This window comes from Amphiura filiformis, chromosome 14 (assembly GCF_039555335.1).
Source record: "Amphiura filiformis chromosome 14, Afil_fr2py, whole genome shotgun sequence".
Classification (NCBI taxonomy): Eukaryota; Metazoa; Echinodermata; class Ophiuroidea; order Amphilepidida; family Amphiuridae; genus Amphiura; species Amphiura filiformis.
The window spans coordinates 30,641,679-30,661,814 of NC_092641.1; the positions used below are offsets into that span (position 1 = coordinate 30,641,679).

The following is a 20,136-nucleotide window of genomic DNA, read 5'->3' on the forward strand; positions in this document are numbered from 1 at the left end:
GTTTTACAGTTACCTGTGTATGCAATAGCAGGCCTACTGCACTATTCCACCATATTTCTACATGGAATGAATACTACCTATGATGAGTGTCCATTAAGCATTGAAACATGCCAAAACTTGAACTCTTTGAACATATTGCGCAACCCATGTCCAAATCATAATAACTCGATCTCGCTGCCTGATTACAAAGAAATTAGGAAGCAACCAAGAAGACGTTGGCGACATAGGGGCAGCAGAGGCGGCAAGCGTTTACATATTAGACCTAACCCTGAGCATCAAGAGGGTTTCTCAAACTTGTCCCAAACCACATCCCAGCCTTATGTTGTTGACTTGAACAGATACCTTCATCTGTCCGCTTGGAACGCTCGGTCAATTAGATACAAAACAACACTCCTTGCAGATTTTCTGATTCAAAATGACATTGATGTAATGTTCCTTACTGAGACCTGGATAAATGAGAACGATGATTCAGTCATTAGAGAATGTACACCACCATTTTACTCTTTCTCCAACTTTCCAAGAGGCACAAGCAATCATGGCGGAATCGGTATAATAAGCAAAGACTCTGTGAACCTTCGTACTGTACAAACTGGTTTTACTACTGTAAATTTTGAACATGCAAGTGTTGTTGATTTAACGAGTGGAATTCAGTATATTGTAATATATAGACCACCCCCTTCTTCCGTAAATCGTTTACGTACTTCAAACTACTTAACTGAGTTTGATGAATTTATTGGCGAGGTATCACTTTTCCCCAATAAAGTAGTGTTATTAGGCGATCTTAACATACATGTAAATGAGCCTTGGAAGTCTGAAGTTAAGAGGTTCATTAGATCTTATGAGACTGCTGGTTTTTATCAGTATGCTGAGGGTCCTACACACATATCTGGTAATACCATCGACCTTTTCCTGGCTCGACTTGAGGATGGGATTATTCTTAGATGTGAGTCCCAAGTAAATCTTTTTTTCTGACCACTTCATGATGCATTGTTATGTAAACAGAAATAAACCTACTCTAACCAAAAAATCTGTCAAGGTCCGTAACTTCAAACAAATGGACCAGGTAGCGTTTCAGGCTGATGTCACTAAAGCACTGTGTACTATCTCAGATGAGTTAACTTTAGATGAGTTGGTTACTGAGTATGACTCTAAAGTTCTAACAATTCTTGACCAACATGCCCCTGCAAAGGTGAAGGTGCGTACAAATAGACCCCGTTTTCCCTGGTACAGTAGTGAAATCAAGACTGAAACACAGGTTCGCCGAAAATATGAACGTAGGTGGCGAAAATCTCGAACGTCTGAAGATAGGAAGGCGTACATTGATCAAAAGCAAAAGGTTAATCAACTTATTGAAACTAATAAAACCAAGTATTACAAAGACAAATTATCTGATGCTGACACAAAGGGTGTGTTTAAAACTGTAAACAATCTGTTGAACAAAGATAACCGTACCTTACCATCATGTGACTCAACTAAGTCACTGTGTCATCAGTTTGCAAACTACTTTGAAGAAAAGGTCTCGAAAATCAGAAATGATCTGGACAGTATTGAGTCTGAAACTAATGAATGTACTGCTTATGATGTTAGATCAAATCATAATGTTCATAGTTTTAATGAATTCACCATTATGTCCCCTGATGAAGTAAGAAGACTAGTGAGGGATTGTAATAGCAAGTCTAGTGTCATAGACCCCATTCCCACATGGTTATTGAAAGAAAATCTTGAAGTATTTCTTCCAACGCTCACCCGTATTATAAATTCATCTTTGAGTACTGGTATATTCCTAAATCACTTGGAAGAGCTGTGATATCTCCGATCTTAAAGAAGCCATCATTAGATCGGAATAATTTAAAGAATTATAGGCCAGTATCAAATATTTTGTTTGTGTCAAAAGTTATTGAAAAGGTTGTGACAAACCAACTTAACGACCACATGGCCAAATATAATCTGGGTGAAGTTTACCAGTCTGCATATAAGTCAAATTGTAGTACAGAAACAGCGTTACTCAAAGTAAAAAGTGATGTACTGAATGCTGTAGACAGACAAGAAGTGGTTTTCATGGTCCTTCTTGATCTGTCTGCAGCATTCGATACAGTGGATCACGGTTTGCTACTTGATCGTCTGAAAAATGATATAGGTGTGTCTGGTACTGTACTTAAGTGGTTCGATAGTTATCTGAGTTCTCGATGTAGTAGTGTAAGTATTGATAATGTTTTTCTGAACAGTCAAAACTAGTTTATGGTGTCCCACAGGGTTCCGTCATTGGACCACTTCAATTTGTTATATATACACAACCGATGGGAGCTATTATTCGTAGTCACAATGTTTCTTTTCATTCATATGCTGATGACACTCAGCTTTATGTATCATTCAACCCAAAGATAGCAGGTGCTGCTGAAACAGCACTTGCAAAACTTGAAGCAGTGCATCGCCGAAATAAAGGAATGGATGAATCAAAACAAACTCAAATTGAACAATGATAAAACTGAATTTTTATAGCCGGGTCATACCAAAGCCTTCAAAAGCTCCCCAAAGTACAGTTAAAGGTCGCCGACATCCATATTGAACCATCATGTAACATCCGAAACCTTGGAATAATTTTTGACTCGAATATGACAATGTGTAAACAAGTTAACAGTCTGGTTTCATCTGGAAACTATCAATTACGCAATATCCGCCGCATATGCCGTTATCTTGACCAGGACACACGTCACCTTGTCGTCCGAGCATTGTTTCTCCCGTCTTGATTACGGCAATGCCCTCTTGTATGGCGCAAACTCACAAGACCTAGTTCGCCTCCAGTCCCTTCAAAACCGAGCGGCAAAACTGATCTTCTATGCAGCCAGACTCGATAGTCCGTCACCCCTTCTGAAAAAACTGCACTGGTTACCGGTCACAAAACGTATTCAATTTAAGATATGTCTTCATGTTTACAAATGTCTCAATGACTGTGGTCCTGAATATCTTGCCAACTTACTTGCTCACATAAATCGCCCTTCAACGGCTCCGGTTACACGGTCTGCAACAGACAAGACTCTTCTTGCAATACCATTTAGTAAGAAATGTATAGGTGAACCAGCCTTCTCTGTTGCAGGCCCATCACTTTGGAACTCACTTCCGCAGCATGTAAGAAATGCCGGCTCAATTGCAGTTTTCAAAAAACTCTTGAAAACTCATTTGTTTTAATCTGAATTTGTATTTTTGCTTTGTATTATATTTCATGTGGTATTATTTGTTGTATTTTGTATGGCGCCTTGATCATACTGGATATTGCGCCTTATAAGAATTTAATGTATGTATGTATGTATGTATGTATGAATTGTAACAAACTCTAACATACTTTGGGACACCCTATATTCCGAGATTTCCAAACAGCTGTGATTTTGGTTTCTTCCGAAGTAAGTTGGCTCTCCATTTCCTCTAATCAAATGAATGTTGTTTACTTCCAGTTTATTACTGTAAGTTGGTAATAAGCAATGCATTGAGTGACCCATTTTTTATCAAAATCTTTTTTATTCCACCCTGTATAACTTGCAGGTCACCCTGTATAAGGAGTTGTGAAATGTATATTGGAATTGGTGATGCATTCAGCTTTCCAAAAATGTATACTTTTGCTAGTTTAGGGTTGATGATTGTTGAGATAATCTAATTAGAAACCCGGTTGGTGTAAAAATTCATAATATTTGTCATGTAACGCTAAGGGTGGCGAGTTCAGGACACACGGCCTTATAATAGGTGCACAATTATACCCGATGATGCTTGGGTTAGGGTTAGGATTAGGGTTAGGTTCGGGTAAGGGTTATGCTTAGGCTTAGGGTTAGGGTATGCGTTAGGGTTATGGTTATTGTTAGGGTTAGGCTTAAGTTTGTGGATTAGGATTAGGGTAAGGGTTAGGGTTAATGTAAGGTTTCGGATCAGGGTTAGGGTTAGGCTTAGTGTTATGGTTCAGCTTGGGGTTAGGCGTAGGGTTATGGTTATTATTAGGGTTAGGCTTAAGTTTAGGGTTAGTGTTAAGGGTTAGGTTTAGGTTTATGGTTAAGTATTAGGGATGGGTTTAGGATAAGGGATAGGGGTAGGGTTAGGGTTAGGGTTGGGCTTAAGTTTAGGGTTAGGGTCAATAGGCTTAAGTTTAGGATTAGAGTTAGGGTTAAAGTTTGGGATAGGGTTAGACCCCGGAACAACTCATAAGAACCTAGGGTTAGGGTAAGGCTTAGGGTTAGGGTTAATGTTAGGGTTAGGCTTAGGGTTATCGGTTATGGGGGTCTCCCCGTCAGTCGAAACACCGTCAGTCGAACCACCGTCAGTCCGAATATGGGGGTTAGGTTTAGGGTTAGTGTTAGGGTTAGTAATCCTAAAAATAAGTACTGACGGTTGTTCGGACTGACGGTGTTTCGGAATGACGGGTGTACCCTGGTTATGGTTAGGGCTAGGCTTAAGTTTAGGATTAGGGTTAGGGTTTGGGTCCGGGTTAGGGTTAGACGCCTAAATAACTCAGGGTTAGGGCAAGGCTTAGGGTTAGGCTTCGGTTTAGAATTAGGGTTAGGCTTCGGGTTAGTTAAGGATTAGGGTTAGGTTTAGGGTTAAGGTAAGGGATAGACTTAGGCTTAAGTTCAGGATTAGGGTTAGGTTTAAGGTTAGGGGTTGGGTTCGGGTCAGGGTTAGGCACCGGAACAACTCCTAAGATCCTACGGTTAGGGTAGTGCTTAGGGTTATTGTTAGGGTTCGGTTTAGGGTTAGGCTTAGGGTTAGTTTAGGGTTAGGTTTAGGGTTAGTTTAGGCTTAGGGTTAGGTTTACGATTAGGGTTAGGAGCAGGTTAAGGTTCGTGTTAGGGTTAGGGTTCGGGTTTGCGTCATGGTTAGAGTTAAGGTTTGACGCCGGACTAAGAACATTAACCTGTTCTCAAAACTTGAACTTAATACTGATTGCTAGTGCATTATACAAGGTGCTATATGCACAATACCCGATGGTCCTGAGGACTAAGACGCCGGAACAACTCCTGAGAGCCTGTTCTCGAAACTTACCCTTAATACGGATTGCTAGTGCCTTATACTAGGTGCTATAGGATTAAGACGTCGGAACAACTCCTAAGAACCAGTTCTTAAAACATTGCTAGTTCTTTATGCTAGGTGCTATAGGCACAATTAGACACGGCGGTCTCGAGGATTAAGACGCTGGAACCTGTTCTCAAAACTTGCCCTCAATACTTATTAGGCTACTAGTGTCTTATACTAGATGCTATAGCCTAGGCACAATTTGACTCGATGGTCCCGAAGATTAAGACACCTGAATAACTCCTAAGAACCTGTTCTCAAACCTTACCCGTCATACTGATAGCCAATGCCTTATTAAAGGTACTATATGCTAAATTAGACCCGATGCTCCCGAAAATTAAGACACCGGAACAACTCTTAAGAACCAGTTCTCAAATTTTACCCTTAATACTGATTGCTAGTGCCTTATACTATAGGTTCTATAGTATTAAGGGCAAGTCAGTTTTGAGAACAGGGTCTTAGGAGTTGTCCCGCCGTCTTAATCCTCGGGAGCAGTTGTTCCGGCGTCTAACCCTAACCATGACCTGAACCCGAACCCTAACACTAACCTTAACCCTAAACCCTAAGCCTAACCCGAAGCCTAATCTTAACCCTGGTCCTAAGCCGAAACCTAATCCGAACCCAAATCCTAACCCTGACCTTGACGTTAATCCTAACCTAAGCCTAATCCTAACCTAGGGACTATCGTCTTAATCCTCGCGGGAGCAGATGTTCCGCGTCTAACCCTAACCCTGACCTAAACCCTAATCCTAACCCTAATGCTAACCATGACCCTAAGCCGAACCATAATCCTAACCCAAATCCTAACTATAACCCTAACTTTAACCCTGAACCTAATCCTAACCTTAATCCTAACCCTAACATAGGGACCATCGGATCTAATTTGTGCCTATATCATCTAGTATTTAAGGCACTTAGTGGCAAGTTTTGGGAACAGGTTCTATGTTCAGCGTTTTAATCATCGGGAGCATCGGGTTTAATGTTCATGGTTTTTTTTTAATTCGGACTAGCCTGATGACGTGCTTTTCAGATTCAGACTAACGACATGTTTTTCAGATTCGGACTGATGACGTGTTTTTCAGATTCGGACTGACTACGTGCTTTTCAGATTCGGACTAACGACGTGTTTTTCAGATTCGGACTAAAGACGTGTTTTACAGATTCGGACTAAAGACGTGTTTTTCAGATTCGGACTGACGACGTGTTTTTCAGATTCGGACTGACGACGTGTTTTTCAGATTCGGACTGACAACGTTTCGGAGGGAAGACGTTTCGGACTGAAGACGTTTCGGACTGATGCGGGCACCCCGCCCCTTTACGTACTGAATCATCATCTAGAACGCGTGTTAGGCAAGGTTTTTGGAACATTATTATTTTCTATGTTTTTTGCTTTGCTTGCTATCTGCTGAAGATAGCCATTAGGGTCTACGAAGAAAATAATTAATACCTCCAGCGGAATCTGTTACAAAATCTTTTCGTATATAAACATCTCAATAAAACTAACCCCCTTAAATAATGGCTATTATTCAAAAAGGGGCTATTGTATTACAAATCTGCAAAATGCGTTGGAAGCAGAATTTATTTCTGTGCATTTGACACCTCATTTGATACGATAGCCCAGAAAACAATAAAACACCGGTCAATTTAATGTAGTGAGGTCCAGATTTGAAAGTTGCACTTACATACAAATTTTAACAATACAAAAACACTCGGATATCATTACACAGATTTCCTTCCATTACACTGAATACAAAATCAATAAAATTTACTGCAACTTTCAAATCTTGGGTTACATTGATTAAAATTTACGATGTGACATCAATATTTAGTCAATTGCTGCAAATGAGGTGTCAAAATGTGCAGAAATTAATTCTGCTTCCAACGCATTTTACAGATTTGTAATACAATCACCCGTTTTTGAATAATGGTCATTATTTAAGGGGTTAGTTACTTTTTTGAGATGTTTATTTTATTTTATTTATGTTTAATGATTTTTTTAAATTTTCACTATCTACTAAAGATAGCAATTAGGACCTAAAAAGAAAATAATGGTCATTATTTAAGGGGGGTTAGTTACTTTTTTTGAGATGTTTATTTTATTTTATTTATGTTTAATGATTTTTTTTTAAATTTTCACTATCTACTAAAGATAGCAATTAGGACCTAAAAAGAAATTAATGGTCATTATTTAAGGGGGGTTAGTTACTTTTTTGGAGATGTTTATTTTATTTTATTTATGTTTAATGATTTTTTTTTAATTTTCACTATCTACTAAAGATAGCAATAAGGACCTAAAAAGAAAATAATTAATACCTCCAGCGGAATCTGTTAAAAAATCTTTTCGTATACACTTTTTTCTTTGTTTAATGATTTTTTTTAAATTTTGACTATCTACTGAAGATAGCAATTACATCGAGTTTATATAAGACAAAGGATAATTTCTTAAATTTTGTTCAGCTTCGTCATTTTAGCATTTCTTTATAGCTAGCTTTGCATTTGGCCTATTGGCTATTTTTTTTCCTAAGCGCGCGGTCAATTAGTATGGTCCGTTGCGTACTGAATCATCATCCAGAACGCGTGTTAGGCAATGTTGTTTTGGAACATTATATACTGCTCCAAGAAAGTATCCTTACACTTGGAAAAATAATCACAATTTCAAAACTGAACCATATTGGGGTAAATCTGTTTTTTGAATTGATGCACTATCTAATCCGGCACATTTTGACACCCCATTGAATCCAATGTGACTTCAAGAAGCAAAGTTACAAGCATTTGATTAGACGAAGGTCCCGTTTTAAAAGTGACACACTGGCCTATTCAAAACTCTACGGACTAGACATTTGGTTTGAGAGTGTAAATGGCTAATTTGTGTGTGCCTTTAATTTAAAACAAAAGGAACAAAAGAAACTGAAACAACAGAGCTGACAAATAAAATGCAAGTTATGAAAAGTACAGGGAAGTAAAAACTGAAATGAATACTGCTTTCAATAAAGTTTCATTGAAGAAACTGTGTAGTCTCTTTGTTGCGCTTGTTGGAATCTTTTTGCGCCTTGTATAGGCAAGTTTGTCACTTTTCAAACTGGACCTTCGTCTATTCAATTGCTTGTAACTTTACTTCTTGAGGTCACATTGGATTCAACGTGGTGTCATAATGTGCAGGATTAGATGGTGCATCTATTGCAAAAACAAATTTACCCCAATATGGTTCAGTGTTGAAATTGTGATTATTTGTCCAAGTGTAAGGATACTTTCTTGGTGCAGTATATTATTTTTGCTGTTTTTTGCTTTGCTTGCTATCTTCTGAAGATAGCATTTAGGGCCTACCAAGAAAATAATAGTAATACATCCAGTGGAATTTGTTTTAAAATCTTTTCGTACACATTTTTTCTTTATGTTTAATGATATTTATTTTTTTTATTTGACTATCTACTGAAGATAGCAATTACGCCGGGTTTATATAAGACAAAGGATAATCTTGCGCCGTACTGAATCATCATTCTTTTTTTTTAATATCAGCCATGTTTTGCATTTTTGTTCCTTAATTTGTTCCCCTTCATGTTCCTGACAATTAAAGCGACTAGTCAGATGTATTTCACACATGCCAAGCACAGGTCACCCAATTTTGAAAACTGGAAGTTGAATGTACAGTCTCATGAATATTGATTGACAACATTTTCCAATATGTCAGCGCTCAAGTCGGACACAATAGATGATTAGATATGCTGCTGTCCATTGGTTGCTCCCACCAAATTTCATGAACCTACAACAATAAAGTCTGCATAATATGGGAACCGCAAAATGAAGGTGAAATTTTGCGTTTACCGGCCCACTATTTGGGAGGGAGGGGGTAGCAAAGCAAATCATTGTGAGGGGGGAATGCACCTAACACTACCACCAGCCAGGAGTGATGACTACAAGGTACCCCTGCAAAGATCACAGCCAATGAGAGAAAACCATTATGTTCTTGTACTTTGATTTTTTATACCATTTATTGAATACAAAATGTACACATTTAGTAAGGATGGAGCCTTGATCAAGATTAAAAGTTCAGTGCCCCCCCAACTTTGAATGAAAGAGGTGGCTTGTAGAAGATGACACTGTAAATCTGTGTAGCTTTTGGTGTTTGACTAAGAAATCCTTACTTGTAAAGCCTTTGTTGCAGTATTGACATACAAATGGACGACGCCAATGTGCATTCTTGGGTGCTCTAACTGCGTATATTTTTGCGCTTGAACCCTTTATTGCAAAAGCTAACAGACAATATTAAATAATCGAAAATAAAACAGATCTAAGCTTGTTAAAATTTGTTTCTATATTTTATTCTTAGAAACCCCACCAGGCATGACCTTAATCTTCCACACAGGGAGTGTGAATTTCAAATGCGGTTACCTGAATGGGTGATTCCATTTGAAATTTACACCCCCAGTGTGGGAGATTAAGATTGTGTCTTCCATCTGCGAGTGTGGATTTCAAGCAGAATAGCCCATTGATACCAAAAGTAAAAACATTGATTAACTCAAACAAAAGCAAAGATTCAACTCTCGGTTATTCCTTCATGCAATTTTACACGAAATTAGGGTTAGGGTTAGGGTTAAGGTTAGGGTTAGGATTAGGATTAGTGTTAGGATTAGGGTTATGATTAGGATTAGGCTTAGGGTTAGGGTTAGGATTAGGGTTAGAGTTAGGATTAGATTACACGAAATAATTACATGAAGGATCGACCCAACTCTCCAGCCTGATGTGAAAAGTTCATCATATCAAATACAGCAGTAACTCCTATTTTCAGCGATGTTTCTCCGATACTCTTTACCAATTTCTTCAGAAACCTACACCGCAGCTCATTGTCCTTTTGAAAACTTTGGAGACTGCTATAGAGGGAATGGCAGGGGTTAAAGATGTTATGGTACTTGCAGCACCCCCCCCCCCACACTTACATGTTATAAAGACAAACATGAGGAAGGGGTCTACAAGTTACACATCTTTGACCGATTATAAGACCAACATAAATATCACTGAAAATGTGAGTAAATGTGGACTTGATATAATGAACTTTCCAAATCATGCATCAAAACAATCCAGATGAACTTGTTAAAAAAAACGACACTACCAACTATAGGCTGGCAGCGCAATAACTTCAACTTCAAAAGAAGGTGCCTATTGACAGGCACATACCGTCACTTCAAAAGTTGAGTCCCCCCCCCCCATTCTTTTTTACATGAATTATTTACACAATTTTGACAAATATTTCCCAAAATTTTTTACACCAACGGGCAATTTTCCTGCCTGAAACTTTTAAAGTGGGCCCCCCCTTTCACTAACCTGGCTCCACTCCTGGATGATTACAAGCAACATATGTGACACAATCAAGTGAAATGAGTCGGATGTCTCTAATATTGATTTTGAGATATTGGCAAAGAAAGTGTTAAAATTCTTTTGTTTTATATTGTTTTCAATGGTTGATAAATTGACTTAACTTCGTAAAGAAAAGTTGTATCAACAGTTTCTGAAAGCTCTAAATGTCCTCTATAGAAAAATTTGTAAAACTCATTTTCGACCAGGGTTGACATGTGACTCATTCCCCTTGATCATGTGATTCATGTCACATATTATACAAGTGCCCTTAACACAAAACACTGTTAAATTCTGCTTACAAATATATGAAATAATATAATTATCATGAATCATAGTATATGGATGAACATCAAGACCAATTTCAACATCATTTGGTACATTGCGGGGCTTTGGGAACAAAGCACAAGTTTGATGACGTTCAAAAACAAAAGGGAAGTGGGTCATTAAATCCAGTTACATTAAACATATTGGTCATTATGGTCAAAGTTGATTTTTCGGGTTGGAACTTTCAACATTTTACACTTGCATTTCAGGGAGGGATAGGGTCAGCCTCCTGATGAAAGCACTTTATTCATAGGATGTCACACATCATCAAACTTTTGGTTTGTTCCTTACCTAAAGTTTTATCGGCTTATAATAGGTGAAGAAAAAAAGACTTGTATCACCATGTATTGATATAGAATAGCATGCATGCAGTTGAGCGCAGCACTCATGCTAGTTGTATGTTGCGTAATGCGTGACTGGCGCACGCTTTAATATGTGAATTTATGTGAGCGTGAATTGGGACGCGAAGTAACAAAAACGAATAAGTTTTGTCTATTAGCCGAACTAACTTTACGAGTGACAATATAGCACTAACCAATAGATTTTGATATCAGAGTATCGGTTCACTAGACAGGAAAATTATCATGCACATTGTCACTGTTACTAATTTGGCAGGTAAGAGTGACAAATTATTCAATTTAACAATATTGTCAATTTGCAGGAATCAGAAAAACTACACAACTGTTCCAAAATATTTGGGTTTTTTTGTTAAGTGTGTTTTATGACGTACCCTGCGAAATGAAAACACCATCAAATTTGATATTTTGCTGAACATTACATATTTGCCATATCGATAACAGCGCAAATGGACATGAGGTTTCCTCCTGCCTAAAAATTCTTTCATGATTATGTTTTAAATTATGACCTGTTTTCAAATCCGGGGGTCACTCCCATTGTGGCCTGTACACCATCCGCGATAATGAAAAGCAGCGTAAAAGGGTAGTTTTTCGTGGGTAAGCACGATACGCGCGTAACGCGTTTAGGGTGTCAAAAACATGAAATATTGGAAAAAAGGGTAGCAAAATTGCAATTGCTATAATACGTGGAAATGAAATTTAGGGTATGAAATTTGATGCAAGGAATAAAATCCCTGTTTAGGGTATTGTTTTACCCAAGGGTTAAATCCTTGTTTAGGGTGCTTTTCAAAAGTTGATTATCGCGGATGGTGTACAGGCCACAATGGGAGTGACCCCCCGGGTTTCAAATACACAATTAGAACTTTGGGTCCAAGTAACACATAAAAGTTGTGAGTACAGAAAAGCACTGTTGGTTAAAAATCTCAAATACTTGAGAGCTAGTTGTGGCACTGGTTTTGTGCGTCAGCCTCGTAATAATGATCATTGCTTGGTTAAAGAATTTCAATGAATATCCAATGATATTGATATTATTTCTTTTCATGCAGGCATCAACTGCTGATGACAAGTTCGAAACATTTTTCAAAATTCAATAATTTCAGAATTGTAAATTTTCGTGACCATATTTAAAATCAGTATGAAAAATGCATTAAAATGATAACAAACAAGTCCAGCATTGGTTCAGTGGTTCTTAAGATATTTTGAGAAAATATCTCAGAACTTGCACTTTTATGTTGAAGGCTATGGCTATAGCATGATTGTAGAGCATTACAATTTTTTTTTCAATTGGTTGATTGGATTGGAACCAAGTGCTGGGCATGTGACTGCAGTACCAGGAAATTACTTTCAAATTTGACCACCCAGATTTGGACTTCCCTGGATAACTGCAGCCAACTTGAAACTGCAGGTGCAAACGGTACACAATAGCAGTGGCGTAACTATGGGGCAAGAGGGGGGGCAACATGCCCCGGGCGCTACCACTAGGGGGTGCCAAATCGGCCTCACTTAAAAAAATATTGAACCAATGCCATTCCCACACCCCCGCGTCTAAGATACTCTCGGGTGGGGAGTAGGGGCACCAATTTTTCTTTCTTGCCCCAGGCGCTACCAAACCTAGTTACGCCACTGCACAATAGTGATCACTGTTGGATGTTGGTGCAACACCTTGTGTGTTTAGGAACTTTTACTTTATTTAATGTGTTTTTTAAATCTCTTTTCCTGCAGGAAGTATTGTCACTGTGATTGGTACCTCAACAGACCCACCATGCCACACCTCATGTTCTGTCAACTCAAGCTTCTTTGCAAAGCTCTTGTCGCAACGATTACATTTAAAAGGGCGCCCTCCTGTATGAGTCCTCAGATGTCGAATCAAGTCCCCGCTTGTGACAAATGCTACAAAACAGAACTGACACTTGTGTTCCTTAATTCCCTTATGTCGTTTCTCGTGATTCGTCCATGCCGTTTTGTTTGCAAATTTAGCGTTGCATTCTTTGCACTGAAAGGGCCGTTTGGGTTGTACTCTAGTGGTATGGATCTTTTTGTGTTTGACTAAGAAATCCTTACTTGTAAAGCCTTTGTTGCAGTATTGGCATACAAATGGACGTACGCCCATGTGCATTCTTCGGTGCACTAACAGCGTATATTTTTGCGCGAACCCTTTATTGCAAAACGAACAGACATGTGCAGACTTCTCTTGGTGAATCCGTTCGTGACTCTGCTGTTGTTGCTTCGTAAAAAACCCAGTACCGCATATCCGACACTTGTAGCTTCGTTCTCCCATGTGAGCACTTCTCATATGTTTATTAAGTATTCCTTGCGAGTGATACGATTTTGAACAAAGCCCACATTTATGGGCGTTTGGAACAGCACGTGACTTATGATATGCCTGATGCAGACGGTACACGGACGGTCGTGTGAAAGTCTTCCCGCATAATTCGCACAGATACGATTTCTTGCTGGTGTGCTCCAGCTTGTGATCGTTGAGCGTTTCTTTGTTCTTATACACCAGCCCGCACACATCGCACTGATGTTGCTCGTATTTTTTATGAGCTGTTGCGAGGTGCCGTTTCAATTTATACCTCTGCCCGAATGAAAGATCGCATTCTGTACACTTGTGTTGTTTCTCGTCTGCATGAACCAACATGTGCAGCTGTAAATAGTGTGCAGTTCTACAGACTTTATCACAATGTTGGCATGGAAAGTTAGTTTCTTTCTCATGAATTTTTTCGTGTCTTCTTAAATTGCGTGCAATTGTGAACTCCTTCCCACAGATGGTGCATGCCGATGGCCCTTTTTTCCTTTCTTGCGAAACTTGTTTCGGCTGCCGACTACCATTTCTATCAGAACCTTTACTGCGTACTTGAGGTTTCTGTGGTTTGAAATGTGCCGCCATATGACGCTCCAAGTAACATAATGTTTTACACACTTTATCGCAGAATTTACATGGGTGTTGATTGTGATTCGGTTCGTGGACGACCATGTGTCTCTTGAGCAGAGTCCGCGATTTAAAACGCTTTGCACAAACGTTGCATTGTGCTGGATAGCCTTTCACAGGCTTATCATCGTGCGTGTTCTGCACCTTCTCTCGCTTCACAGGCACCAAGTCAGATTTATGTGCAACTGATTTTGTGCTAACTTTCGATTTTTTCGACAAGGTTTCATCAACTAGATCATCATCATCAACGTTATCTTTAGTACCGCCAGTGCGATTTGAGCGAAGATTTCTTTGTGTTCGCTTTGGTCGTTTCAAAGACGTTTCTTCTTCAATTTCCCTGGTCCAGTTAGGATCATTAATCTCGCTATCATCTCCACCCTCCTCCTCCTCCTCCTCATTTTCTTGACCCACCCTCTCGTCCTTTCTAACGATATCTCCTGAAACCCTTGTTTTGTTTCTAGCATCATTTCCAATGGCCTCTGAATCAGATGTAGAGCATTCTAGGTCTTCTACACATGCTAACGCAACAATTTTTAGACTTTTCTCTTGTTTCACGCCATACTGTACTTGGGTACTCCTTTCCGACTCTTCTACCGTCTGAACCCCTACGCTCCTCTTTTTCACTCCGGCACAAATTGGTTTCATCCCTATATCTACTCCACTCACTTGCAACGTGACGCCAACTTTCACCGTGTTATGACCGAATGCCACGCCCGTCTGTTGCATGCATGTGGTATTGTGGGTGTTAATGATCATATCAAGTAGATCCTTCCACCTGATGCCAGTCATATGGACACACTTTCCGTGTCCGGCAGGGAATTCCTCCAATTGGGACACTTGGATCACCTGTTGACTTACAAGATCGGCAACCATCTCCAGACAGAGGTCGCTCCATGTTGACGACTGCGTCTCGGAGTTTCTGGTTGTACCTGCCGGTGGAGTGTTGATCTCTACTAGCACTGGGAGTGGTGGAATACCAGATGGAACGGGGACTTGTTCGTCGTTTGTATACTGCACTTGAATTTCGACCATCTCATCGAGGGGTGCGTTGGTGAATGTCTGGTGAGGTGGAGCTGAAATTCACATAAAAATAAAATAGAGATTTGTAGTACTTCTTTTAATAATGTGTTGAATTAAATTGTTTTTTCAAAACCTAAAAAATCTTGCTCTGTCACCAAAAGACCCTATTTCACTTTTGATCTGTCAAAATTGATTTTGTGAAATTTTGCAACCTTCGCATGACATTAAAAAAAAAAAAAAAAAAAAAGCGCAGTGATTTATAGTGCGCTACGCACAGGCACAACGCCTAGACGTTGATCCACAAGCCTCTGCACACTTTACAGGTTGTCGCTGACCACTATGGCCCCACATCATTCCATAAACCATTAAACAACAATTCAGGGACTTTGCTGCTTCAAGAGCGCACACCCTAGACATTCCACAAATAACCATCGCAACCAGGATCAGCTCCCGAGTTTCGTGACGGGTTACAACGAGACAAATTAGCAGTGAGTTCCTTGTCCAAGGGAATTTCAAGCTAACTCATAATTCCTTGGTGTGTTGACAGCCCTGCTTATAAGCATCACAGAACATATATTTTTATAGAAGGCATCTTGTGAACATCTTCCCATTCCCACAGATGGCGCTAGTCCACTTTCGTAGACCCTTTTAATTTATCATCCATGTATTCCCTCTGACCATGGGAATGCCACCTAGCCTGTTCTGATCCAACAGCTATAAATCTTCAATGTTGATGGCTCACTCCGAAAACCACTGTCCCCCGCAGAACTGCACCACCGAGAAATGACATAGCATAGCAGTCACTGGGGATGTGTTGTGTTTTATGCATTGGTGTTAATTTTGTATCAAAAAGGAATGCAACCTAGCAGTCTAAGATGGCGCATGCCGATGGGCTGGCCCTTTGAGATGCATCATCAAGTGAATACAAGAAGGTTATATACGTGCATGTTTAGATCTTCTTGTATTCAATTGTTGCTGTAAATATATGCATATATTCTCTGCTTTCACAGAAGTGAAAGGCTTTTAGGAAACATGTCTAAAATTGGTCAAAACCTGAGTATCACATTTAAAATAACCAAATTGGGGGGAAAATGCCTCAAATTCACATCAGAATGCCTGAAATCCTGTCAGTTGCAGGAAAATTTTAATCCTTGTGCTCTTTTCTTACCCTGTGGCATTCCTGTACTAACACTCTCCATGGTAGACAGTTGGCCTTGTTCTCCACTGCTGATAGCACTTCTAACAATTCCATTTTCATATTCTGTGGAAGAATTAAGAAATGATACAGAGGCCCCTTGAATGAAAAATATTACATTATTTGAGTCAGACAGTATCTGCTCCATGTGGGTCAAAGGCCGGGGGGCACTCAGCTACATTGGTGTACACATGCGTGAACAACGGTTTTAAAAACACCCCCTAAACAGGTTCTACCCAGTTTTTCAAAATCACCCCCTTAACAGGTTTTTAACGCGCTTTCCCCCCAAAAAGTACCCCCTAAACAGGTTCTGATCAAAATTGGACCCCTTAGCAGGTTTTTTTTGTTAATATCAACAATACACTTTAATGGAGAGGGTCACAATGGCTAAAAAAGGAATTACATTTTGTACAATGTACAGTTCTTTTAAAATTCATCAGGTAAGAATTTATTTCAAATACCGTAGAAAGCAATATATCAAACTATGAAATCTGGTAAACTACCCCCTTAACACGTTTTGCTGGTTACCAAAAAAACACCCCTTTTTGTTGAAAAATTGCGTTTTAGACCCCTAAACACGGAACGTGCGTTCCGCGCTTTTTTGTTCACGCATGTGTACACCAATGTAGCTGAGTGCCCCCCCCCCCCCGGGCCAAAGGAGGTATTTTTGAAAATGGAAGCCCATGGGATTGATGAGAAATTTGGGTGGGGGGGGGGGGTGAAATGAAAAAGCGTGTGCATACAAGTAACAAAGTGTAACCGCTCACAACTTGAGCACTCTGGTTACACTCGGATGAGGCCAAAAAATAATATTGTTGTGTTGCCCTCAACCATCCTACCCTAAATCCTGAAAAATCAGGGTTGCAATTTTTTTTTTCTTGAATGATGATTTTTACAGATTTGTTCAAAAACTCAATGTTTTTCACTTAAATTTAATATTTTATTGTAAGACTAGTCTTTAATTGTTGTCTAACAGGTATCCAGAAGTCAAAATTGACAAATGTCCCCTAATTGAACAAGCATTATTTAATATTTGAGGGGATTTTTAAAAACTGAAGGTTTAAAAAAAAAAAAAGAAAAAAAAAAAAAAAAGAATCCGACCGTCCTACCCAAATTTCCCATTTTTCCACTTGAGGGCAACACAACAATATTGTTTTTTGGCCTGACTGCTACATGTAGGTCGCCAGGTTTGAACGCTCCATCTGCATCAACCAAATCCAAGCATGCTTACTCACTCAGAGCCAGAGGGAACAGGCATGGGACGATTCAATCTGTGGTATTATTAATCTACCGTTGGTTGGAATTTAGAAATTGATAGAAAACTTGACTGTGTTTTGAACCAACCTTGTGTGAGTTGCGCTGCTTGCAATATGGCCGACACTGCAGCTGCTTCCGACTGCTGATGAGAAGCCAATGTTTCTGGATCCATTTGTGTCCAATTCTGCCAGTTTTTAAAAAGACACAAAAATGCATTATTTAACAATGTTACATTGGACCTGTACACAAAGTTCACAAATCCGGGCAGTGTTCGATTTTCCACCTGCAAGTCCTGCATGCTGCACATATACAGGTGACTTTGATAATAATAATAAGAGATGATTATGTGCAGGTACTTTTTCAAATGTACCTGCACAAGTGCATGTAGAATTTATTAAATGTTGTAAATTACACAGTTCGCATCAGAAACATACAATGTGCCTCTAAATCAAAGAAGTATAAATATCCCTTACGAAATGAGCACCAATTTTTACTTTTCATCTGCAAAAAAGATGATAAGTTTCACGGCACAAACTTCTTATTTTACATGTACATGTGGTTAAATTGTGTGCAAGTTACTTTCACTTTGTGCAAGTAGATTTTATATGTTACCTGCACAAATGCAAAAACTTGTAACTTTTTATTGGTAACTCGAACACTGAATCCAAGCCTTTTGTTTTGAGGAGAGCAGGATCTGTCACATGTGCTCCTACAGCTCTCCTTAAATTATTGTGGTTTTTAGCTATAAATCACTTCCCTTAAATGCACTCAGGGGAGCTGTTTTTTTCTGACTTTACCCAATAGTTTTGCAGAACTTTATTCACAAATTGTGACCAAAATAAATATCATTAAAACATACTAGAAGATTTTTATACCCAATTTAAATTCAAAATTACACTTTTTGCTTCCTATCTCGCCCACCACCACTCTCCATAACAGCTTGACTAGGCCTACTCTCCTTAAAAATGTCTGGGGAGTGGTTTGAACAGCTCTCCTTATACCCTCAAGGGGAGCTGTTGACAGCTCGCCTGGAAAATCAGGCCTGAAATCAAGAAATTTAACTATAGCAATAGTTGAACGTAAATTCCTCCTCTTGAAGCAGCACTGAATCAAGCTTCGTAAAGATGAAACAAAAATACGCAGATTCCACAAGACGATCCTACTGAGCATCCCATTTTCCATGTCATTACCATGTCAACTGAGAAGTGAATTCTAGAATTTCTGAGAGAATCCTTGGTCACAAAATCAATTCCAAAGGTCTGGGTATTCACTCAGGCAAGTCCAGGAAAATATTACATAATATGGGAAGAGCAAGTTTTGTTTACCCAGAACATGTTTTTTGAAATTTTGGAAACTCAGTGCACACTTTGGCGTGCTTTTGAAATTTATTTTTTATAATATAGAGATAATAGTAGTTTTTTTGTTTGTTTTCTACTTGTTTACCTTTTTATGACAAGTTCTGGCGAAATAATAAAACTTATAAAGCACAAATAAGGATATTTGATAGTTGTAAATATGTCACTCTAATCTCCTCTTACAAATGTACATTTAATTTTAAAATTAAAAATACAACACCGGGTTTATTGTGTAATAAAGATTTGAATTCAATTTAAAGTTTACGTAATTTTTTTACAAGTAAACAAATTATTTTAGCTTACAAAAGAATGGAATATGTTATCATTGCAAAATTGGAAAGTGATCATCTTGCTGATGCTCTGTAAAGCTAGCAAGCAAGTTGACATCTTCAGTACCATTTTACTTAAGGGGGTACTACACCCCTGCCCAATTGTGTGCCTATTTTTGCATTTTTCTCAAAATTATAGCGCATTGGTGACAAGTAAGATATGTATATTATAGGGGCAAGGACTACAACTACTGCACTGGAAATTTTATTTCTACACAGACAATAGTTGTGGAGATACAGTCAAAAATGAGGGAAAACCAATATTTGATCAATAAATCAATAACTACTTGCCTTGAGTTGCTGAATTTTCAGTGCAGTAGTTTTAGTCTTTGCCCCTATAATATACATATCTTACTTCATATCAATGCGCTATAATTTTTGAGAAAAATGCAAAAATAGGCACAAAATTGGCCAGGGGTGTAGTACCCCCTTAATTTACTTATTTTACCATATTTTACCACGGTAAATTAAGATGGCGGTAAATTACCGGTAATTTACCATGTAAATTAACCGGTAATTTACAGACTCACAACACTGAACATGTATGTGCTACTAGCATGACTAGCACTGTAGTGCTAGCCTAAATTAAATACATTTACCTTTTTATTTGTTTACTTGTTTGTTTACAGCAAATCATGACATGAAGTATTGATAAACAACATGTTTTAGCAGACTGATCCATACGAAGTTATCCCTACAGATACAGAGATCTAGCCCTAGAACTCTGGCCATATAGTATCCATTTTTTACTTCTACTAGGGCCAGAGGCACTTACATTGAAAAATTTGTTGGAGATGCTTGAACGATCCAGTACAAAAAATGACAGCATTTCAATGCTTGACCGAACCAATACAAATGTGTGTCAGGTCACTAATTAACATGATAAAACCCACTTGAGAACACACAATCGCCGGTCATTTCTAAAGATGCATTTATACTCAATCGCTTTTGCAGAAACCTGAAT

The 20,136-nt window shown here is 38.7% G+C and overlaps 1 protein-coding gene across 1 annotated transcript; it reads left to right on the plus strand.

Annotated features, from left to right (window-relative positions):
* The first annotated feature begins 1,932 nt into the window (after nt 1-1,932).
* On the plus strand, nt 1,933-2,235 carry LOC140169351 (uncharacterized). The gene has a single exon (XM_072192606.1). It carries the CDS (start codon nt 1,933-1,935, stop codon nt 2,233-2,235), a length of 303 nt encoding a protein of 100 aa, XP_072048707.1.
* Nucleotides 2,236-20,136: the final 17,901 nt, after the last annotated feature.

Bases quoted from the DNA above. Each gene is read 5' to 3' on its own strand.
- LOC140169351 (XM_072192606.1), top strand. From the start codon at position 1,933: ATGGCCAAATATAATCTGGGTGAAGTTTACCAGTCTGCATATAAGTCA.